Genomic DNA, 24,917 nt, shown 5'->3' on the forward strand with positions numbered 1-24,917 from the left:
AATGGGGTTAATGAAATCTGAGAGGTGGTATGTTTCAGTTCCCACTGAGATCTAGTCTGACATCAAGTTGGTCTACTGGTATTTTATTGCACCACAACATACAAAATGCACAACAAATAGGATGGTGGAATCAATCTGTGACTGCCACGTCTTGGCTGAATGGCCTCACCATATAGCCTACATCATACAGTGATGGATTTAGCTTTATTGAATTTTATGTAACCTATCACATACACATATTAGCCTATCAAAATACAACATTTAGCTCCATGATCTACTAAAACGCAAAACACAGAGACATAGTAAAACAATATATATTTTAGATTGATGTTAGAGGAAAGAGAATCAGTCTGATGAGGGAATCAGCAGTCAAGGTCACCAGCATAAAACCAATTGTAATTTGAGTCTTCATTGTGCCCGCCTCATACTCCTTACCCACCAATCAGCATGTCTTATGTCATATAGCACAGAACGAAATTAACCTAATGCAATTTGTCCTTTATATTCTCTTAAATTGAGATGGGAGGGAGAGTCACAGCGAGCTTTGTAATATATAGCCTACTTTCAGACATCAGACACAATGTCAAACATTAAATGATGTAGGCATAATGGTTCATGCATTTCCCTTATTGTTTTACACTGAACGTAGTACGGGTTTGACACCTACAAATGATGCCGACCTAAAGATGCAAGGATGTGGTGAGTAAACGTGTGTTTTTAATTATAGTCCCATGAGTCACTTTCCTCATCAATATCTTTCTTGGACCTTTAGTTATTATTTTGCTGTAGCTATAGCTATTGGGTTGGTGGAACTTAGAAGTAAGGTAAAAGTAGGTAACCTAGATAAAGATCCTAGAGGTACAGATTAATCCATATGCTGCCTCCACATGCCCAGATCATTTAGTTCCCATATGCTCGGGTATGGCTTAATTTCCTGTTCTTTTAAGCTGACCTCAGCACACACAGTGGCTAGATACTGTGCATCCCAGCAGCACCTCTCATCATTCGGATATCTTTCCAATTACATCTCTCCCAAGTAGCTCAGACTAGAGTGCAAACCATAGACCTTACATAAAAGAAGGGTGTGTAGACCATGCATTTTACTGGGAAACATTGTATTATGATATCATTACATTGATTTCCTTCATTCTATCTTATCCTGGTGTTCAGTGCCTCTGTATTGTAGTACACAGTACATGTTAGAGCAAACTATTTAATGCAACATTTAATGCAAAGAAATAAGCTGCTATTTTATACAAAATGATATAAGATTCAGCCATGTGACTATTGCCCTCTGCTGTTTGGAGAAAGGAAGTCAGTCACCAAGTAAGATTTAGAAAATAATGAACTATTTCCACTGCAGTGTAGACTACATTTCTTGGAAATTAGCACCCCCACACCCACAGCACATAATGAGAAAAATCTCCATAGATTTGAGCGGCGAAGATTAATTTAGCTACAGACAAAACTAATATGACCTACAGTGTGGTTTTATAGAATGGTTTGATTCATTTGATCATTGACGGCAAAATGCATGCCTGTGCACACACGCGCACCAATAGGCTTACTTTAAGGCCTAGATCCATTGTTAAACATGTAGGCCCACACTGCTAAATACTCCCATTATTGCTAGCAAGTGCCCCAGTTATCTGTGATTGAAATGAAGTAAAATGCTCAAAATGTAAGACAAAACATCCACAGGAAAATAATCCCCTGGGCACAGATGTCAATTCAAAGTCTATTCCACGTTGGTTCAATGTATTTCATTGAAATTATGGGGAAACAACATTGATTCCGGCAGTGTGTGCCCAGTGGGTATTGTTTACCAAACTTTTTAGAGCGCCAGTACTGAAGTTGAAATTTATATCACCTGGCACATGCGCAAAACCATGTAAAATTTGAGTATAAATGCATCACATGCATGTACTTCTGTGTTGTGCAAGTGCCTTAGGTCATGAGCAAACACATCTTGATTTGGAAGATTGATTTCCATTTTATTTGGGATGGCAAGCCAGACAAAATTAAAAGGGCCTATTTATATAATGAATATGAATTTGGAGGGCAGAAATGATTAAATATTAAAGCATTAGACCTCTCACTAAAGGCGTAAGTCATACAAAAGTTATACTTAAATCCAAACTGGTTCTCTAGCAAATTAGTAAGAATGTCTCACCCCATGTTCAAGAATGGCCCTTTTCCCTTTATTCAGATTACAACCTCTCACTTTGTTATTTTTTATTTTTATGAAATAATTTCCAAAATATCGCTATTTTTGAAACAAGCCATAGAAAGTTGGTTGCAATTTCAGTTTAAACCACCAGACAAGACAGAACTAATAATACAACAAATTCAACTCAACTATACTAATTGATTAAAAAAACATAAAAAGAAAAGGTATAATCTTTGTAAATTATATCATAAATAGGACTGGTGGAGTTACAGTATGTCAAACATAGAGCTAGCAAAAATAAATGGACATTTGAGCTCCTTTAGTAAAAATAAAGAAAAACCCTTGAATTGTTCTAAAACTTTTGACCGGTAGTTGTGGCGAAGGAATCAGAATTAGTTGGGTAACATAGATAAATAAGATGTTTTATTTACATAATATGCTTATGTGAGATACTTGTCAGTAGAATGTATTCTTTTGGACTATAGTGTTGGCAGTTGCACTTTTTGTCTTAGCTGGGGCTCAGTCATTTGGGGCCCAGAGAGGGGAGAGGTCAGGCTTGTCTTTCACATGTCTCTGGTGCTATGCAGAATATCAGAAAGGGAAGAGGACAGGATGGAACATTGTCTTCATATGTGAATGTATCTGTTAAACCATGTGAAGGGATGGCGTGATTAAGGGGGAACCAATTACTTGTGTCCACAATGTCTGTGCGCAAGTCACTCCCCTCAGTGAGCTTGTCCAGGAGTGGGGAGAAGAGGGTGTTTACTTGAGATGAGAGTATATAGAGTTGACAATTGAGTTATGCCTTGGATGGGGTAATGTTTTGGTACTATGAAGTACCAGGAACAAGATTAGAACCTCGTTTTAGAGACCAAACTGAGCAATAATTTATAGCGAATGCAATCTGGCTAAGGGATACTCCTTTCTCAAGTAAAAGGCCCTTTGTGAAGAATTCCTAAGATCTGTGGTTCGTCATGTAAGTTGAGAGGGGTGTATCTTGGCTATAAAAGATCTTTGTATTCTACTGTAGGGACTCTCAGAATTCATTATAGACACTGAATTGATCTGAGAGTCAAAGGGCTATTGTAAAGCTCATATTATTAAATATGAAGTTTAAGTATAACTCTGACTGGTGTGTGGTTTGTAACTCTCCTCATTTGGTAATACAGGAAATTGCCACGACATCGTGCAGATTGCAAAATAGTTGGGAATAGATTTTCGATGTATCGATTCCATGGCACATGGTTTATAAACTGATATACAAAACAACGCCAGATTCAAAACTTTGAATATTCAATTTAAATAATTATACAAAATTCTTGGAACCAATAGAATGTTATATATAAGGGGGAAACAACCTTCCCAGCTCTGCAGATTTTGCTGTGAAGAGACAGAGTCATTCGGTCACATATTTTGGTACTGTAGCTTGTTTTTTGTCACAGTTCCAAGAATGGCTGAAGAATTGCAACATTTACCTGGAGCTAACTCTGCAGATAGCACTACTGGGTGATTTGAAAAGTCACAGTCAATCAATCAATAATATAATAATACTTTTAGCAAAAATGTTTATCTTTAATTTACAATCTGTAGAAATTATGAGAATAGAAATGTTCAGAACTTTTGTGAAACATCACAGCACAGATGAAAAATATATGGCAAATAAAATCCAATATGGATGGGAGGTGTTGAACGGAGCTGAAGGGTGGGACTAATAACAAGATAACTAATATATACTGTGTACGTAAAATGTATATAGGTTCAGAACTTTTGTGAAACAGCTCAGTTAAAAATATATGGCAAATAGAAACTCAAACTGGATGGACATCTGAAATAGATGGGATAGATTGAGGGTAGAGGAAGGACAGGACTAAAAACAAACAGTACCTGCAAAACACCAGTCTCAATGTCAACAGTGAAGAGGCCACTCTGGGATGCTGAGTTCCTCTGTCCAGTGTCTGTGTTCTTTTGCCCATCTTAATCTTTTCTTTATATTGGCCAGTCTGAGATATGTCTTTTTCCTTGCAACTCTGCCTATATATATAGTACCAGTCAAAAATTTGGACACACCTACTCATTCAAGGGTTTTTCTTTATTTTGACTATTTTCTACATTGCAGAATAATAGTGAAGATATCAAAACTATGAAATAACACATATGGAATCATATAGTAACCAACAAATCAAAATATATTTTAGATTCCTCAAAGTAGCCACCTTTTGCCTTGACGATGGCTTTGCACACGCTTGGCATTCTCTCAACCAGCTTCACCTGGAATGCTTTTCCAACAGTCTTGAAGGAGTTCCCACATACGCTGAGCACTTGTTGGCTGCTTTTCCTTCATTCTGCGGTACAACTCATCCCAAACCATCTCAATTGGGTTGAGGTAGGGTGATTGTGGAAGGCAGGTCATCTGATGCGGCACTCCATCACTATCCTTCTTGGCCAAATAGCCCTTACACAGCCTGGAGGTGTGTTGTGTAATTGTCTTCTTAAAAAACAAATGATAGTCCCACTAAGCGCAAACCAGATGGGATGGCGTATCACTGCAGAATGCTGTCTGATGAGTCCAACATTTGTGACAGATAAAACCCTAAACATCCCTTGTCTATGTAAATGTGCATGGCGTTGCCTACACAATTGAAAGCACCGCCACGTTTTGTGACTAGTCTTGTTCCTGTTGCAGCTTCTCGGATCTCTGCTCGAGCACATCTGCACTACGAAGCGTGCCCACAGACTTGTCTGATAGTGGTGTGCAGGTCAGCTGTTTGTTTACTCGCCCCCGCCCACAATTGCTTATAACCCATCCCCAACCACCCGACTATATGTGATAAAGGGAAAATCTGAGGCATGCACCTGACCCTAACCCGCAAATATAGAAAATGCGCTGTAGACTACACTTGGTCTCTTTCAGACAATTTTTGTGAACTAAGTGCAGTTCTCTTAATTTATTGTGCAGTGTGAACACTCCAATGGAACTCAGACCCTCAAAAGATCCCCAGAAGTGAACCCGAACTGAGACCATCTCGAGAGGTGGTCTGTTCAGTTCGCTTATATTCCACAGTCTGGTTCCCTTTTTAAGGGCAATGTGAACACAAAGCTCCCAGGTTCACTTGTCATTATTCCCGGACCACACACCCCCCTCAAACTCAACTCGGGACCTCAAAACCAGTTCCACTGCATTTTTTCCATTGTTCCCCTCGAATCAGGGACTGATTTAGACACGGGACACCAGATGGGTGCAATTAATTATCATGTAGAACAGAAAAGCAGCAGGCTCTGGACCTCGTAGGGTAAGAGTTACCCCTGCAGTTACTACTGCAGCACTGTTTCCCCTGCCATAACCCCTCACATTGGTGCCATAAAAGAAAGACGATGATAATGTGCTGTTTTTGAATATTGATTAGTGATTGTGAAGGATGCACAGACGTTACAAAATATATGTGGAGTTTTGTACTGACGCAATGTTTAGATTGTTTGTTTGCAATATGTGATCTTTTGGCTAAGTGAGCTTCAAAAACATTTTATTCCATTGTGGTTTTGAATAGTGTGAAAAGACAACATATTTGATCACAACATAGGGTACAAAATCAACCCTAGCTCTTAAAGGGGCAGTAGCCTACATTGGGTGTGCAATTTTCAATTACAGCATTATTTACAGCATAATCTGAAGTTATTATGCTAATTATTCTGTTGTCAATAAATGTACATGTTAATATTATCTTCTGACTATAATTATTATGGTTCATCTTTTAAATAAATGCAATCTATTAGCTTCCAAAATGTTGGTAGGTATATCTAGCTGTCCGATAACACCTTCTAGCGGAGGAGGTAGCTGCATCCCAATATGGCGACCAGAGTATAGGCGAGTGAGTGTGTCAAAAGGAAAGTAGTGGACTTCTGTTTTGAAGCCAGAGGATGAGTCTGAGTTGTATTTCACTGATTTTTACAACAAATAATAGTTTTACAACAAATAATTGTACATTGTCAGTATTGATGATGGGTGTACAGATGCTTCATGTGTTGTATGTGTGTGCTTACTGTGACTGTCACCATGATATTGGCTACTAGGTAGCTATTTCCCACGCTATTTCCCATGTATCAAGGTGACATCTAGATGGTTATCAATATTATTTATTTATTTTGTAGGCTGCTATCCTACTTGAAATAAAATCATGTGAGAGAAAAAAAAATCCACGTTGCTCCTGCCGGCGACACAACCATGATAACCAGTAGGAAGCTCTTTAAGTCAGCAGGTAACAAAACCCAGAGCACTGGTCGCCGGCTTACTATCGATTTGTAGTGCAGCCCAATCAGCCATGCAAAACATTCTTAAGTGGCAACAAATCTGTCCAATTAGCTGATTGAAACATATCTGTCACGTCTTCCGCCGAAGTCGGTCCCTCTCCTTGTTCGGGCGGCGTTCGGCGGTCGAATTCACCGGCTTTCTAGCTACTGCCGATCCACTTTCATTTTCCATTTGTTTTGTCTTTGTTTCACACACCTGTTGTCAATCCCACAATCACTTGTTCATTATTTAACCCTCTGTTCCCCACATGGTTTTTGTGAGTGATTGTTTATTGTAAATTTCGGTCCGTCTGTGTGTGCTCAAGATGTTACTTTGTATATTTGTCTTTTTTGAGTAAAGCACGTTTATTTACTCGTATCTGCTGTTCTGTGCCTGACTCTCTCACCAGCTACACACAGGACTCATTACAATATCGAGCTGCAGATACCCATAATTGTTCTGATGGAATGGCTGATCCTGCACTTTGTAAAAACCCAGAGTGCATTGAGTGAATGTTGGGAAAAGATCTTGGTTATTTTATAAACATAGCAATGAATACAAAGAGGACTCATTCCTCTTTCAAAGGCAAGGGCAGTGTGAATACAAAGAGAACAGAGTTATTTTGCTTTAAAGAGGACTGTGAAAACACCCTCACAGATGGCGGAACGATTTTTGGGTCGTGTGCACACAGGCGACTTCTGCTATCAGAATACGAAGATAGCATTGAAAAGACGGGTCTATACGCACAAAAGTCACTTTGTGGTCTGATTGTGTTCAGATCTAGCTGACCACTTCTGGAGGTGGTCAGGGATGCATTGTGTGTGGATTTCTCCTCAGTATGGACACAATCAGGCTACCGAAAGCGCATACAGTGGGCGGTGTCATCAACCCTCTTCCACAAGTCTCCAGAAAATGTGTGTTTTGGGACCGAGAGGCACTTTTTCATTATAATGTTGGAGGAAATATGTCCTTAGAGTGTGAGGAACGTGTTTGCAGTGCTCATAAATGCTAGCCAGCTAGCTAAAATTTAGAAAAACAATTGTTTTGTTTGGCTAGAGCTCACACTGTGGACCGGTGTGGACACGGTTGACACATTAAAATGTCGGTGTAGACACAAGACTTGTTCAGAATTCCATGATCCGAACTCTATCAGAATACTAAAGCTGCATGAAAAAGCTGCATGAATTGTAAGTCTAGACACCACCTTTGACAGGGGGTGATGGATTTTTTGGGGCCTACATTTAGATATGTTCTGCTTATAATTTCTGACATTCTGGTATGCTATTTGTTAGTCACATTGTCTATAATTAGATTATATGTTGCCCTAGAAGACTAAATAAACCCTTGCTTCACCAGAGATGTAATAAATTATAGAATTCATTTTTATTTAACTATGCAAGTCAGTTAAGAACACATTCTTATTTCCAATGACGGTCTAGGAACAGTGGGTTAACGGCCTTGTTCAGGGGCAGAATGACAGATTTTTACCTTGTCAGCTCAGGGATTCCATCTAGCAACCTTTCGGTTACTGGCCCAAAGCTCTAACCACTAGGCGACCTGCTGATGAACGCTTCAATCTCATTGACATCTCTGATTATTTGGCAGAGCAAAAACATTTGGGGTCAGGGGAGAAAACGCAATAACAATTTTTAAAAGATTTTCTGCGCAAAATGTCCAAATGACATCAGTTTGACCAGTTGTAAGGAAACCGAAAGCTGTGAAAAGGACTCAACATGTTTCGAGAAATATTTCAGTGTGGCTTGGATGCATATTTTCTGTAGCCTAGTTGAAATACTATCAGCTTTTATAATGCTGATGAAGATAGCACCTCTACAGATGGTCCCTAACTGTGCATTGCATTCTCTAAAGATGCTTAAAGAAATAACTCATATTTCTCCACTCCTGTTCCAAAGTCGAAATGTAAATTTGATGTATAATTTTACTGTGGGAAATGCTTAATTCTGCAGGAGTTAATACTAATAAGACTATGTGAGAGGTTACAGACCTACAGTCAGTGTCCAGATTCCAGTTCCCATTTAACCCATCTGAACAGTAGGCCACAGTTCCCTTGAGGTGCCATAGGCCTATTTGAAGTCCCTGTCGTGACTGTCGAATTTATATAGCGCCTCACAATAATCACACATAACTTAGGTGCTGTACTGCTTTCATCCTCTTTTACCACTTCACCAAATCTTTCCCAAACATTTTCTGTCCCTCTATTCTATTTATTGTAAACTCTCCATTTTGCAGCTTTTCTCTTATTGAAATAAACTCAGGCTTTTTGCCTGAGTGGATCAACATTAACTTGTTATGCCCGCTCCTAAAAGCGTTTCGCAATTGTAGGCCTTGTAGGCTATTTTGTGCATGTAGGCCTAAAGTTAGGCCCTAACGCAACCATCAAACTCATTCAATGGAGGGCCGAGTGCCTGCATGTTTTCACTCCTCCCATGTACTTGATTGATTAAATAAGGTCACTAATTAGTAAGGAACTCCCACCTAGTTGTCTATAGGGCTTAATTGAAAGGTAAAATCTAAAATCTGCAATGCTTTAGGCTTACACACTAATGCCAGAGATCCAAACAATTATAAAAAGAAAAACCTCAATGTAGTCTATAGATATAAATTGCACAATAATTGTACATTTATGGATGTTTTTTATGTATTGTTTCAACAAGCCCTTCATCCACACAATATTTCATGACCCTAAATCTGCCAGCCCTGCGGGTCATGAGTCAACCCCGCATCACTAGTGTACAAGAGTACTAGCCGATGCTCGAGAAGTGTGCACCCCTTTTCACTGCAGGTTCTGTCATTTTATTATTTTGTTTTATGAGATTGAAAATGTATACCGGTTTGATTGAGAAAGGCCTGTGAATATTATGTGACGGTATGATAGTCTGCTTCAACGTTTATTTGAGCTTTCAGCTATTAGAATTGGTTTTAACCAGTTAATTGTTCACGTTCAGCCCTGCTTGTTGAAGTTAGGGTGTTGCCTGGTACAGAGTACCAGCAAAATAAATAGCGGCAGTACGCCATACCGGTAAAGCTTGAGCGCATCACAATAATTTAATCAAATATGGCATGAAAACTGTAGGCTATTACACCACAATGTATCATTGCTGCCTGTCAGTCGCAATAGAAATGAGGGAATGGATTTAATAAACGTGTGCTATAGGTATTATGCGGTGTGGTTCGAAGTTAACTGACATTTTGCCAAGGCAGAGATGACTGTCCAAGACACGCGTGGGCAACAAGACTCATCAATCAATTTGGGCTACAAAAGTAGACCTATTATGACAATCACTGACTTGTCATACACGTTTTTGCTGTTTGTAACATACGTTTCTTTCCATTCTTCAAATTACGGGTGCACAATGAACTGTTTGGATGCTGGGATTGTTTTAGTGGACGAATGTGCGCAGGTAGCCTACTTTTTTAAGTACTTTGTTTGACAAATCAGATGAAAACATCATGACTGGTTGTGTTCATGCCACATTAAAAGTCAGTACATGTTTACAGTAGAAAATGACCTGTTTTTACTATTCACTAAGCATAGTGGATATGAACCTTTCATAAATTTCAATTTTGTAAATAATCAATTAAAAAGACAAATCTAAAAAGATAAGTGGTTACCCAAACCTTTCTGACTTTCTGGAATAGTTCCAAAACACTCCTCTAAACGGAAAATATTTAAATATAACCCTAGCAAACATCTGAATTGAGATGTTAACCCGTGGTATTTTCCATTGGGGGGAGAACTGCTCTGATGTAGTAGGCCTACATAATCTCAATTTCTACTGAGCATCTGCCCCAGCCTGGTCTCATAGACTAGACGTAACATAGTAAATTTAAATCTGCAATACCCAAATTAGAATGATATTTTACACTTGGTTTGGTTACATAAAACATATGGTTACTTAACGAAAAAATGAAAGTAGGGTGGTTGGTCGGGGTGGATGGATCGGCATGTAACGCGAGTTCAAATGTCATCACGGACAACTTTAGCATTTTAGCTAATGGACAACTTTTCAACGACTTACTACTTTTTATCTACTTTGCAACTACTTAGCATGTTAGCTAACCCTTCCTCTAACCCTAACCTTAACCCTTTTAGCTAACCCTTCCCCTAACGCTTAACTTAACCCTTTAACCTATTGTATTTCATAACATATTATATGAAATGGGTGATGGACACCCACAAATGAATACACACCATACGAAACGTAACATATCTACTATATTGAACAAACATATCAACGCAATATGTGAAGTGTTGGTTTCATGAGCTGAAATAAAAGTTTTCCATATGCACAAAAAGCTTATTTCTTAAACATTTTGTACACAAATTTGTTTACATCCCTGTTAGTGAGCATTTATCCTTTGCCAAGATAATCCAACTGTATTTATCGAAGAAATGTTTAAAAAAGGTATAATTTTTGTGAATGATATCATAAATAGGACTGGTGGAGTTATGTCACACATGCAGCTAACACAGACATATGGAAAAGTCTGCTCTACCCAAAATTACAACCAATTAATTGCAGCATTACCACAAAAATGGAAGAGGCAAGTAGAAGGGGAAAAAAGTAAGGAACTTGTATGTCGGCCCTGTATTAAAGAACAAAAATGGTTAAAGAAAAGTGTGATAAATAAAAACATATACCAATTTCATTTAAGGACCAAAAAACTAACAGCTGTGCCATACAAATTGCAAAATAGTTGGGAAGAGATTTTCGATGTACCCATTCCATGGCACATGGTTTATGAATTGATACGCAAAACAACGCCGGATTCAAAACTTCGAATTTTTCAATATAAATTACTGTACAAAATTCTTGCAACTAATAGAATGTTATATATATGGGGTATACAATCTTCCCAGCTCTGCAGATTCTGTTGTGAGGAGGCAGAGTCATTAGATCATTTATTTTGGTATTGTCCATATGTAGCTCGTTTTTGGTCACAGGTCCAGGAATGGCTGAAGAATTGCAACATTTGCCTAAAACTAACGCTACAGATAGCAATACTGGGGGATTTGAAAAGCCATAGTCAATCAATCAATAATATAATAATTATTTTGGCAAAGATGTTTATTTTTAATTTACAATCTGTAGAAGCTATGAGAATAGGAAGGTTCAGGTCTTTTGTGAAGCATCACAGCACAGTTGAGAAATGTATGGCAAATAGAAATCCGAAATGGATGATGTTGGAAGATAGATGGGAGGGGTTGGGTGGAGCTGAAGGGTGGGACTAATAACAAGATAAACAATATAGGGCATACGGGATCTGTGAAATGTGTATAGGTGCGGAGCTTTTGTGAAATAGCACAGTTACAAGTGGAAATAAAATTGGATGGACAACAGAAATAGAGGAAGGACTAAGAACAAATAAGAGAGAACTATTGTAAAGTGGACTGTGTCTGTAAGATAGGTATAAGATGTAGAAATTGAAGGTAAAAGCAGAAGTGTTTATAAGTTTACTCCAATTGGGGGATTGGTGGTAGGGTCGCGGGGAATAATAATAAAGGCATATTCTTTAAAAAAGTATGTATGTCTATATAGGTATGTGTATGTATATATGTGTATATGTATGCATACGTATATGGATATATATATTTACCCAAAAAAATATGGGGGAATGGAAATGATGCAGACAATTACATTGGAAGCAACATTCTTTCCGCAATACTAAGCTGATCCACCCCCAAAAAAAAGAAAAAAAAAAAAAAAAAAAAAAAGATAATCCAACCACCTGACAAGTGTGGCATATCAAGAAGCTGATTAAACAGTATGAACAGTACACAGGTGCACCTTGTGCTGGGGACAATAAAAGGCCACTCTAAAATGTGCAGTTTTGTCACGCAACACAAACCGGCTCCAATTTTGTTTTACAAAATTTGGCAGTACGTCCAACCGGCCTCACAACCGCAGACCACATATAACTACGCAAGCCCAGGACCTCCACATGCAGCTTCTTCACCTGTGGGTTCATCTGAGACCAGCCACCCGGACAGCTGATGAAATTGAGGAGTATTTCTGTCAGTAATAAAGCCCTTTTGTGGGCAAAAACTCATTCTGATTGGCTGGGCCTGGCTCCCAAGTGGGTGGGCCTATGCCCTCCCAGGACCAGTCATGTGAAATCCATAGGTTAGGGCCTAATGAATTGGTTTCAATTGACGGCTTTCCTTATATGAACTGTAACGCAGGATAATCGTTGAAATTGTTGCATGTTGCATTTATATTTTTGTTCAGTATAAATGGAGAGTACAGAATATAATGAAATGCTCTGAGACCAGGTCGGTTGCCCAGGGGGTGCTTCAAGGTACATCAGTGGTGGTTGGTGCCGTTTAAGATTAGGGAGGATCATTTATTTATTAGCATGGCCTTACTTCTATTACAGCATATTGGATGACTGTCATTCATATTCCATTCACCAGCTCAATGTAACATCCATAGGTTTAGGCTATAACGTGAACAACTAGCAACCCAAAGGTTGTGAGTTCAAATCTCATCACGGACAACTTTAGCATTTTAGCTGATTAGCAACTTTTTAACTACTTACTACTTTTTATCTACTTTGCAACTACTTAGCATGTTAGCTAACCCTTCTCTAACCCTAACCTTAACCATTCCCTTAACCCTAACCCTTTTAGCTAACACTTCCCCTAACCCTTTAACCTAACTCCTAAACTTAAACCTAACCTTAACCCTAAATCCTAACACCTAGCTAAAATTCGTAACATATCATACCGTTTGCAAATTTGAGACATATAGTTCATTGAGCAAATTCGTAACATTGTACGTTTATCAAATTCGTAACATATAATACCAATTGTCATTCGTAACATTTCATATGAAATTGGTGATGGACATCCACAAATGAATACATACCATACGAAACGAACTGTAACATATCATACTAAATGGAGTGTATCACCAGGTTGGTTGCCTCAAGGTACATCAGTGGTGGTCGGTGCCGTTTATGATTTTGAAGGACAATTTATTTATTTATTAGCATGGCCTTATTTCTATTACAGCATATTGGATGACTCATTCATATCAGACGGGCTCATACATAAAACATGCTCCAGCCTATAGTCTACATTTTTTTTTAAGTAGTGGGACTGCCACTCCTTTTGCATTTATTGAGCTTTTTAAAGGGATACAGTAGTAGCCTACTGTTTTGAAAAGACGGGAAAGATGGGAGGAGGTAGCTGATATAAAATTAAATGACATTTTAGCTTGTGATTACCATTACTCGCATTTCCGAGCATCTTTGTAGGAACACGTCATTTCTCAGTACTGCAGCCACAGTGCGAGCCAAACACAAACAAAGATTTACACAGACACACACACACACACATACACACACACACACACACACAATGCCATTTCTAACTCGGTACAAAAAGTGGATTGAATGTCTTTCTGAATATGTCCTTGTTATCTGAGTTGCAAGTGGACAAATACGTTTATAAGATACAGGTCCCTTCCGAAATGAGAATGAAGAAAGTATCGCCAAGTAAAAGGTAAAGTCAAGTTCCACCATCATTGTAAAGCCGTAATTATTTTGTTGCTTTGACAAAGTCATTTCTGAAGACTATTTATTTAGTGATTCCATTTACGTTTGTCCCTCATTTTAAGGTCAACCCTATTATGTGAACTGAACTCTCGTTTTAATATTGTGAAACTATTCCTTTTAAAATATTTTTTCAAAAGAAACATTGAACATCTAATAGTCAAATCATAGAGTTAAACCAGGTGAGCTGTTTCTCCTCTTTTTGGCAATTTTCTAGTGTTTTGTGGTGGAAAAGTGAGTGGGTGGAGCATAACACGTCAACCCTGTAACCCATAGATGGACAGGCTAGCCATGAACCGCTCATTAAAAAAATAATCATTGTGAAGCTTGCATTCAATTGCCACTCCCTGTTTCACACAACAAGCTTCCTTTCCCCCTGTCACAAGTGGATTTATGGCTGATTTAAGAAGAAATCATCAACCCTGTGACTTTATTTAGCACTAAATAGGCACTTATTTTTGTTTTTTTATTTCACCTCTTGAGATGGGACAACATGTTTATGAAGTTGAACATGTTAGAACTTTATGAAGTTGAGAAACTTTTTCTGACCAAGTTACACTTCTTAAAAGGCACCGAATTAGTGGAATGACCCATTAATTAATAAACTGACTTTCCAAACTTTGGCCTGCAGACCTTCTTCCTCTGTCAAAATAAAAGTCGCCCACAAGTTAGCGCTTGCTTGCGCACATATGGCGCATGTGCAGGACCTTTTGACATGAGGTGAAGCAGAGAGGAAGTGATATGTCAGGCACCTGCAGCAGACCCATGATTGGAAAGGCCCAGTGCAGTCAAAAGGTTTTATAAATATTTCCACACTATGAGGTTGGAATTATACAACATAAAATTATTTCACAAATAATTGTGACGGATCCCAATGGTCACATATCCAGGGCTTGGACAGGAAAAGGAGAGGAGTGTGGGTACGAAGTTAAGTTCAGGGAGGAGGCGAGGGCCTGGTCGATAAAGTTCCCCGCGGCACCGGAATCCACTAGAGCTGTAGAGTCAACACTTGAGGGACAGCTAGCCAGTGATGTGGGAATCAAAGGGTTTGGCGGAAGACGATGATAATGGAATAGTCAAGGACTAGTAGTCCTTGACTATTCAAGGGAGTCAAGGGAGGCGGAAGGTCACGGGGCTGCCCTTCTTCTCTAGTGAACCCAGCTCCTCCTCTCCTCTCTCCCAGACGGCCGTAGCCCACTCCAATACCCATCCGGTCCGCAGGGAAATGACCGTGGCAACCTTGGACCTCTCGGTGGTGGGGGCTCCCGTCTGATAGGCAAAATAGAGGGAGCACTGGAGTAGGAAGCCACAGCATTGTGCTTCTCTGGAAGGGACAGTCGGCATCACTGACCTGGACGGACAACTTGATAGGCTGGGGGACCGGCTCACTGTGACGACCCGTGGTAGGAGGCCCTCCATCAGAGGTGATGAAGTCCAGGTGTGCTTAACAATGGGGAGCAGGTGTGCGCAATGATGGTTGCCAGGTGTGCGCAATGTGGGTTGCCAGGACCGGTGATTAGTAGACCGACGACTTCTAGTCTGTACATTTCCACTATCTGTTTCTCTCGTGTAAGAAGAAGCCATTCTTTTTCCTCTTGTTTCTGAGTAACTTGGTCACGCGGCCAAAGACAAAGAGCTTCCGAGAGTGACCACAGTTTCTGGTCCATCATGTTCTTTCGTATCTTTCAAGGGCACAGCTATGTGAAGCTATGAAGAGAACAGAGGCTAGCTTGAGCAGCAGCGACAATTCTATCAGCAGAAAGGAGTAACAAAACTGCCGTTGTCACTTGTTTGTACGCTATGTTCCCACCATGATCTCACACACCTGCTAAACTGCCACGTACACAGAGGTTGTATTTTCCTATAAAGGCTGAGACCCAACTCTTGTTTGTTGGGCTCTTAACGCTGCACTGTTGAGTGGATTGTTAACCAGCTCCAGATTTGCAAATCTTATAATAAAAAGTTGTTGTTTTGAAGAATCTGCAGTTTCTCTTCCTTTTGATTAGAATTTCCATGACACCTTCCATGGTGACATCACCATGTGGTAAATTATATACCAATACAAAAGAGAGCTCCAAACCTCTGCCAATAGCAGCTCATTTCTCAGACCACCCCCAGACAGTCCTAGCAAAATTCTTGCTTGAGAAATTGCCCTTTGCTAAGAAGCTATTTTTGTTACTATTTGACCATTTTAATTGAAAACAATCACTGTTAGGTACATGATTGTTACCCAGAAAGGATTTGAAAATGAGATAAAAACAGCATTGACCTATAATATGTTCCTTTGGATATTCTGTCTCAAATTCCACCCTATATAATAACCAAAAATCTCAAATTTGGACTCATCAGACCAAAGGATAGATTTCCACCTGTCTAATGTCCATTGCTCGTGTTTCTTGGCCCAAGCAAGTCTCTTCTTCTTATTGGTGTCCTTTAGTAGTGGTTTCTTTGCAGCAATTCGACCATAAAGGCCTGATTCACACAGTCTCCTCTGAACAGTTGATGTTGAGATGTGTCTGTTACTTGAACTCTGTGAAGCATTTATTTGGGTTGCAATTTCTGAGGCTGGTAACTCTAATGAACTTATCCTCTGCAGCAGAGGTAACTCTGGGTCTTCCTTTCCTGTGGCGGTCCTCATGAGAGCCAGTTTCATCATAGCACTTGATGGTTTTTACGACTGCACTTAAAGACACTTTCAAAGTTCTTGAAATGTTCCATATTGAATGACCTTCATGTCTTTGAAGTAATGATGGACTGTTGTTTCTCTTTGCTTATTTGAGCTGTTCTTGCCATAATATGGACTTGGTCATTTACCAAATATGGCTATCTTCTGTTTAGCACCCCTACCTTGTCACAACACAATTGATTGGCTCAAAAGCATTAAGAAGGAAATCAATTCTACACACAAATTAACTTTTAACAAGGCACACCTGTTAATTGAAATCCATTCCAGGAGACTACCTCATGAAGTTGGTTGAGAGAATGCCAAGAGTGTGCAAATCTGTCATCAAGTCAAAGGGTGGCTACTTTGAAGAATCTCAAATATAAAATATTTTGATTTGTTTAACACTTTTTTGGTTACTACATGATTCCATGTGTTATTTCCTAGTTTTAATGTCTTCACTATTATTCTACAATGTAGAAAATATTAAAAATAAAGAAAAACCCTTGAATGAGTAGGTCTGTCCAAACTTTTGACTGATACTGTAAATATGGAGACTGTTTAGTGCCAAAAAATTAAAAAAATCACTGTCATTTCATGTAGTGAATCTGTTATAACAATTTTTTGTATTTCTTTTTTCTTTTTTTAGGGAATCTGTTTCCATGTATCGGCTAATAGTAGTAAGGCCAAAAATAAAGTTTCATCAAATATTTTTTTTATATTTTCTTTTATACTTCATAGGTTGTTAAAATTCTAAATCACATAGCAAAATTATCCTTGTTATGACCTTTAAACAATTCCATATAGCTTAGTAGAAATTTGACGAACTGACTTGTTGGAAAGGTGGCATCCTATGACGGTGCCACGTTTAAAGTCACTGAGCTCTTCAGTACGGGCCATTCTACTGCCAATATTTGTACATGGAGATTGCATGGATGTGTGCTCGATTTTATACACCTGTCAGCAATGGGTGTGGCTGAAATAACCAAATCCACTAATTTGAAGGGGTGTCCACATACTTTTGCACATATAGTGTATGTCTCAAACTTTGTTCTCACAGATGGATAATGTTGCGAAACAGAAGCAGGGTTTGGAAGGGACCTCCTACAATGCTCACATGGTAGCCACAAAACAACCACATCCTCAGTGACACTAGAGCAGATGACGACTTTCAATATGTCAGATATGTCATTGTGCACTGAACTTGATCACACAGTCTGTGACACAAATTAATGAATTCATTTGGCTTTAGAACTACTCGAACAATGATGCCATGTGGCATGGTTAGCAGAATCTATCAGAACCAATAAGGTAAGAATACTATCTGAATAGTATTTTTCTGAATAACATGAATAACATTGAAGTACAATATCTTTATTCTATTGTTAGCGTTGTCTACCATTGTTAGATTTCTTTGTGTGGGGTTTGGTGTTTGGTGTTTTTGTAAACGCATTTGTAGCTTACATTTCTGGACTTAACCTTTGCTTGACATGAAAGTGACAGTCTTGAATTAAACCGTTCTCCTTCTTCTCGACTCCAATACAATACTATATATTTGTTTCATACACTTCCAGTAATGGTTATTTTACTTCAAATAATGAACTCCAACACAAGGACATATGCGATTTGTTGTTTTTCAGGCTTTCAGGTGCCATTGATGATCTCAGTTCATGAGCAGAACAGACTACTGTCTATTGTTGCCCTCATGGCTGTGAAACAACAGCTAATCAGCTCACTGGTGTTGTGTTACCTGATTCAATATGGTCCGTTTAACTTTTTCTCATCTATTATTTGTGCTATACATTGTATGGATTTTCAAGTGATGTATTTTCTCAAACATATATCTAGATAGTTATCTCCTATGAGTAGTAATTGGTTTGATTAGCAGGAAATGTTTTATCACATCAGGGTACCAGCAGAGCCTTATATAGACTATGAGTCTGGGTACCATGGCACTGACATCACACTGACCACATCATCCTTTTCCCCTGCATTTACAGTTGCATGTTTCTGCAATGTCACCTGCACCACAGACTACAATACATCCCTGAACTGTTCCTGCTCAGGCTCAGTGCCCTCATCTCCCATTCTCCTTGAGGCAGAGTGCAGGTACACACTGTTCTTTTTCACTGCTGTGTTTCTGGCCTAGCACCGATAGATTTAAGAGATCACATTTATATATATTTATGTACTGTAACATTTAAACATATCATTTTCAGATAAACATCTGAATGTTACATAAACCTTTTCATATTTGGTTTTGTTTTTCTTCACAAAAGCTGTGTTTGAATATTATAATCACTCTTCTCTCTTTTCAGAGATTTTGAAAGCCAAGTGAATGATAGCTGTGAAATAACACCCTCACAAAGCTGGTGTATAATACAACCAGAAGATTTTTTCATGTTAATATCCACTGACACTACTTGTACTGCAAGAGTAAAGCACACAGGAAAAGAAGACGAAATGAAAACAGATGACTCAACTGACTGGAAATTGTATAAATTAGGTAAGTGGAGTAGACCTATGTCTTAGGATGGTTTGTACTTTCCCCTGAACATTGCCTCTGATTCAGTGACAAGATATGGCATGAATAAGAAGTGTTGATCATTAGCAGTAAGGTCATCTTATCAGCCAATTATCAGCCAATTACTGGATTGAGTATGGTGTCTTTAGACCTATTCTGCTGTGACACATTTTTATCAGCAGTTTTGAACTTTGCACAGCTTTGAAACGACAGTGTTGAACAGTCTTTAGAATGAGGATTATTGTGTGATGTGGACTGTGTGTCCTGGGTTCTTATGTATCACCCGCATTTGAAAGCTAATATGGTACAAATGATTGAGCTTTGTGCACTTGAATCCATGCCTTTTTCATATAATGGTTCCAACCCAAGCGTCTCTGCCTTTCCTACAATAGTGAAGCCGCAGCATCCAGTCAATGTTCAAGTGACAGAGAACATTGACAGCTACAACGTCACTTGGCAGATGGATGAAAACATTTACCTTGATGGAAGCCTCATGTACAGGGTGCGGATTACAACAAATAATAACTATATAAAGGTAAACAAAATATATTTGCTATGTTACATGTTTCCAATAAAATATTACAGTATGTGAAAGACCAGGTCCCTCAAACTGTTAAATATAAGTTTTTATTTTGACCTACAGGATCCAGTCTATTACCCTGTAAGAGAGGACCAGAGGTACCTAGTGCTAAACAGCCTTCAACTGCAACCAGGAACTGAGTATGTGGCAAATGTCCAGGCCTCAGTGAACCCTGTGAGTTACTACCAAGGTCCCTGGAGTGAATGGAGCTCCACCGTAGAATGGAGGACTACAGGTACATCAATGCAGCAAGTTTAGATTGAACTTATCTGCGTTACATGCTTTTCCTGGATATATTGGATTGGGACTTCATTTTTCAGGTTATAGTAATGTATGAAATGGAGTAAAATGTCTCTCTCTACACTATGTGTATTTTTACAGAAGAGGATAATAGGTTATGGTGGCAGTGGCCCGTTTTACTGACCATTCTCCCCTGTTTGATCCTGTGCTGCCTGTGCTACCTCTTTAAAATGTGAGTATGCCTTATTTACGATCATTCAGGTAACAGTAAGTGTTTGCTAAGCATTTTTGATCAGACACCAACTTGTTTCCTCAATTTCTTCAGGTCTGCCAATAAATGAAATGTTCTAGCCTGGTCACTATCATATGTGCTACATCCAACTTCTCTGACTTTCGTCAGATGCCTTGAACAAACACAACATTTGGCTAAAGCACAAATGGATCAGCGACCAGGCTAGAAATGTTCAGCCTCTTGGTGTTTTTACAGAAAGCGTGAATACACTATACACTTTCCTGGCATAACCTCCCACATACACAGAAACCACAGCTGATGCTCTTTACTTGCTGATACACAATGTAGATACAGGGGTGAGAAGGCACAGGAAGTCAGAGCTGCTTCTACATTATTATTATTATACCAAACCTAACCAATGATACCACGGTGGTTAGGTTTGCTTCTACATTATGATTATACCAAACCTAACCAACGATAGCACAGGAAGTCAGAGCTGCTTCTACATTATTATTATACCAAGCCTAACCAATGATAGCACAGGAAGTCAGAGCTGCTTCTACATTATTATTATACCAAACCTAACCAACGATAGCACGGTGGTTAGGTTTGCTTCAACATTATTATTATACCAAACCTAACCAACGATAGCACGGTGGTTAGGTTTGCTTCTACATTATTATTATACCAAACCTAACCAACGATAGCACGGTGGTTAGGTTTGCTTCTACATTATTATTATACCAAACCTAACCAACGATAGCACGGTGGTTAGGTTTGCTTCTACATTATTATTATACCAAACCTAACCAACGATAGCACGGTGGTTAGGTTTGCTTCTACATTATTATTATACCAAACCTAACCAACGATAGCACGGTGGTTAGGTTTGCTTCTACATTATTATTACACCACTTACCCTATAAAACATATTATGACACCTGCATAGAGAAAAATTCCATCTTCCCAGAAATGAAAAGTGAAAGAGTATTCGTGAAGACCTGAATAGTTCAGCTTATGTCACTTTCACATAGATTACATTCACATATAATTTCCTTTGTGAAAACAACCTGTTTGTCACTTTGCCTCTACATCTCTTCCCTGCAGATTGTGGCCGAAGAGGCTACACATGATGAACTATTCCCCAAGCCCAGAGGACTTTTTCAAGCCTCTCTACCACACATATGGAGGGGATTTTAAGGTAAAAATACAGGCAAAACAAAAATAACTCATTGCGTCTGTGGGACTTGTTCTAAACCTCTCCAGCAGGTGTTGCCTATAGGGGGAACTTCAGCATGGCCAACAATGGGACTTTCCCATAATCACATCCCGCAATGACTATACATATGAGGGGGGCATTATAATGACTCAGTCTGCAGGGGCTTCAAGGGCTTGTTTTTCAACTCATATGTGGGTAGATGCTCAGTAGACGTTGAGTTTACGTACTACATCAGAGCAGTTCACCCCCCAATGGAAAATACCACAGGTAGAAATCTAAACTCAGATGTTTGCTAGGGTTATATTTAAATATTTTCCGCTTAGCGGAGTATTTTATAAATATTCCAGAAAGGTAACCACTTATCTTTTTAGATTAGCCTTTTCTATTTATATTATTTACAAAACAATTGACACTCTTATGAAGGGGTCATATCCACTATGCTTAGTGAATAGTAAAAACATGTCATTTTTAAATGTAAAATGTATTGCCTTTTAATTTGACATGAATACAACCAGTCATGATGTTTGTATCCAATGTTTTTATGCGGGTAAAGTACGTCAGATAAAAATTTTATGACAGGCCTGATGGAAACGGTAAACTTTCCAAATGTCGACTAAACAAAATATTCTAGACAAGGTGAGATCTTGTTGTGTCCGTAAAATTAATTATGCAAGAAATTTCGGTGGAAACGCTTTATAAGCAAATATTGATATAATAACCATAATTTTGAAGTAAACTTGGAGTCACGCGATGACATGTTGTGCGTTCCTCCCACTATGACTTGTCGGGAAAACATGCAGTTTTAGTTTATTAAACTACAGATTAAATACATTATGATTAACTTCACATGGTGGTAAAAGTGCATTTTTTTAATAATCTCGCTCTTTTGTCCATATAATCTCATCATGTAGGCTATACGTGCGCTGTAGGCAACAGCGCGCAGATAGCGCGGTGAGTAGTTCCCAAACTGTGGGGGAACTCAGTCCGGCTTTCAATTTACTCTTGAAAGCTGTAATAGTAGAATGCACAAGGAATCATTTCGAAAATGGGTAGTGCATCATCAGTTTTCCTCTTGTCAAATCAGTCATTGCATACTTTAGGGAGCTATTTATAACGTGTTATAAATGTCCATATAAACTAGCCCATGTCAGCTAACGTTTTTTTGCTAGGTTTTTTAGCCCATATATTTTGTAGCAATGTTCGAGTCACTCAAATATCACATGCATACATATTAGAAGTGGCAAAATGTATAGAATTGCAAGAAAAGTAGCTTTAAAACTGATAAATGCTCTCTGCAACACATGACAAAATGTGTAGAATTTCAGGAAATAAAGACGGGTATGAACAGCTTGTGTCATGAACAATGCTTGTGCCCAAAGAAATAGATGTGGGGGGCGCGGGATGTTCCCCAATGCAGGATGGGGTGGGGCACTGAGTGAACCCCTGGGCTAGAGCGCACGTGTCAATACCAGAGAGGGCACACAATATTTCCATTTTTGTAATTTAGCAGACACTCTTATCCAGAGTTATTTACAGGAGAAATTATGGTTAAGTGCGTTACTCAAGGGTACATCGACCGATTTTTCAAGTAGTAGATTTGGCGATTGGAACCAGTAACTTTTCGGTTACTGGCCCAACGCTCTTAACCGCTAGGCACAAATTATCACACAAATTATTTTGTGAGAAAACCATGAGTTGAAAATATTTTTATGTGCACTACACCATCACGCACATCCTTTTATATGTAACAAGTCAATTTGATGGAAACACATCTCTAGCGGGAAAATGCGCATATTTGTTTCATGCGTATTCTTTGATATTCGCATAAAGATCTGTTGCCAATTTCTTCAAAAAGTAAGCTACTTGTGCACGTTTGTCCACAAAAATTATCCCAGCATCCAAGCAGTGCATTTGAAAATGGAAAGAGACATCTGTTAGGCTACAAACACCAAAAAGTGCAATGACATTCAGGGATTGTCATATTAGGTCTACTTTTGTAGCCTGATGAGACTTGCTGCCCACGCGCGTTTCAGGCTCGACCTCTGCCAGTCATCTCTGCCTTGGCAAAATGTCATTGTTCACATCGAACCACACAGCATTTTGGAACGTATACCACACGTTTAAAAGTAAATTCGCTCATTTCTATTGCGACTGACAGGCGGCAACGATAAATTGTTGTGTAATAGCCTACAGTTTTCTTGCCATCTTCATTTAAATTATTGTGATGGGCTCATGTTTTACCGGTATGGCGTAATGCCACTATTTATTTTGCTGGTACTCTACCGGACCATGGCGGCTTACTTTCACCCATGACTATAATTATATCCTGATGAAGGAAACAAATGTGTCACCTAGGTGTAAAGTGTACACCCAGTACCGTTTATCATCAGGAGCCTCATTTATCAACTGTGTACATTTCGTACTAAATTATTGCAGACGTGGAGGTTCTATAATTTGTGTATGCAACAAAATATATACATGTTTTCATTGATAAATCAGAGCCATATTATATTTGTGAACTCGTGAAGGAGCGCTACAATCTGAAAAACGCCCTTCATTCACTTTTTATGGTAACAAAAATACCACAATTTGCTGTATGATTTGGAAATGTTGTAACTGGGCCATGTCCGTTTCTACAAGAAAGCGCAATAGCACATTTGATAACATTTCTGTGACGGTGTAGGCAGAATGTTTTCACTTCCTAGACATGACACTATGCAAATCTTATGCATTAGTAACCCTTAGTGCAATCCATATTGCTTTTTTTATTATTATTGTATTGTGAAAAGTACAGTGCCTTCAGAAAATATTCACAGGCCTTGACTTTTTCCACATTTTGTTGTGTTACATTCAGTTTTTAAAATTGATTAAATTGAGAGATTTTTATTCACTGGCCTACACACAATAACCCATAATATCAAAGTGGAATTATGTTTCTCGATTTTATTTTTACAAATTAATTCAAAATGAAAAGCTGAAATGTCTTGAGTCAAAAAGTATTCAACCTATTTGTTATGACAAGAATAAATAAGTTCGGGAGTAACGATGTGCTTAACAAGTCACATAATAAGTTGCATGGACTCAGCAGTGTTTAACATGATTTTCGATTGTCTCTGTACCCCAAACATATAATTATCATCTGTAAGGTCCCTCAGTGAGCAGTGAATTTCAAACACAGATATAATCACAAAGACCAGGAAGGTTTTCCTCGCAAAAGGCACCTTTTGTTGGATGGGTAAAAAAAAGGCAAGCATTAAATATCCCTCTGAGCATGGTGAAGTTATTAATTACACTTTGGGTGGTGTATCAATACACCCAGTCACTACAAAGATACAGGTGTCCTTCCTAACTCAGTTGCCGGAGAGGAAGGAAACCGCTCAGGGATTTCACCATGAGGCCAATGGCAACTTTAAAACAATTACAGAGT

At 38.8% G+C, this 24,917-nt stretch overlaps 1 protein-coding gene across 2 annotated transcripts in view; it reads left to right on the plus strand.

Moving 5' to 3' along the window:
- Positions 1–527: 527 nt before the first annotated feature.
- LOC129833080 (interleukin-21 receptor-like) overlaps positions 528–24,917 on the plus strand; it is a 33,643-nt gene continuing 9,253 nt past the window's right edge. The window contains exons 1-8 of one of the 2 annotated variants that reach the window (XM_055897365.1): positions 17,749–18,006; positions 18,336–18,458; positions 18,696–18,804; positions 19,014–19,201; positions 19,612–19,754; positions 19,863–20,034; positions 20,181–20,271; positions 21,379–21,472. In XM_055897365.1, the coding sequence (XP_055753340.1) occupies positions 18,353–18,458; positions 18,696–18,804; positions 19,014–19,201; positions 19,612–19,754; positions 19,863–20,034; positions 20,181–20,271; positions 21,379–21,472 (903 nt within the window). In that variant the 5' untranslated portion in view covers positions 17,749–18,006; positions 18,336–18,352. Of the gene's footprint in view, positions 700–17,748; positions 18,007–18,335; positions 18,459–18,695; positions 18,805–19,013; positions 19,202–19,611; positions 19,755–19,862; positions 20,035–20,180; positions 20,272–21,378; positions 21,473–24,917 lie in introns of those variants that run through there. The other variant, XM_055897367.1, reaches the window with a different exon arrangement.

Source organism: Salvelinus fontinalis, chromosome 34 (genome assembly GCF_029448725.1).
Source record: "Salvelinus fontinalis isolate EN_2023a chromosome 34, ASM2944872v1, whole genome shotgun sequence".
Classification (NCBI taxonomy): Eukaryota; Metazoa; Chordata; class Actinopteri; order Salmoniformes; family Salmonidae; genus Salvelinus; species Salvelinus fontinalis.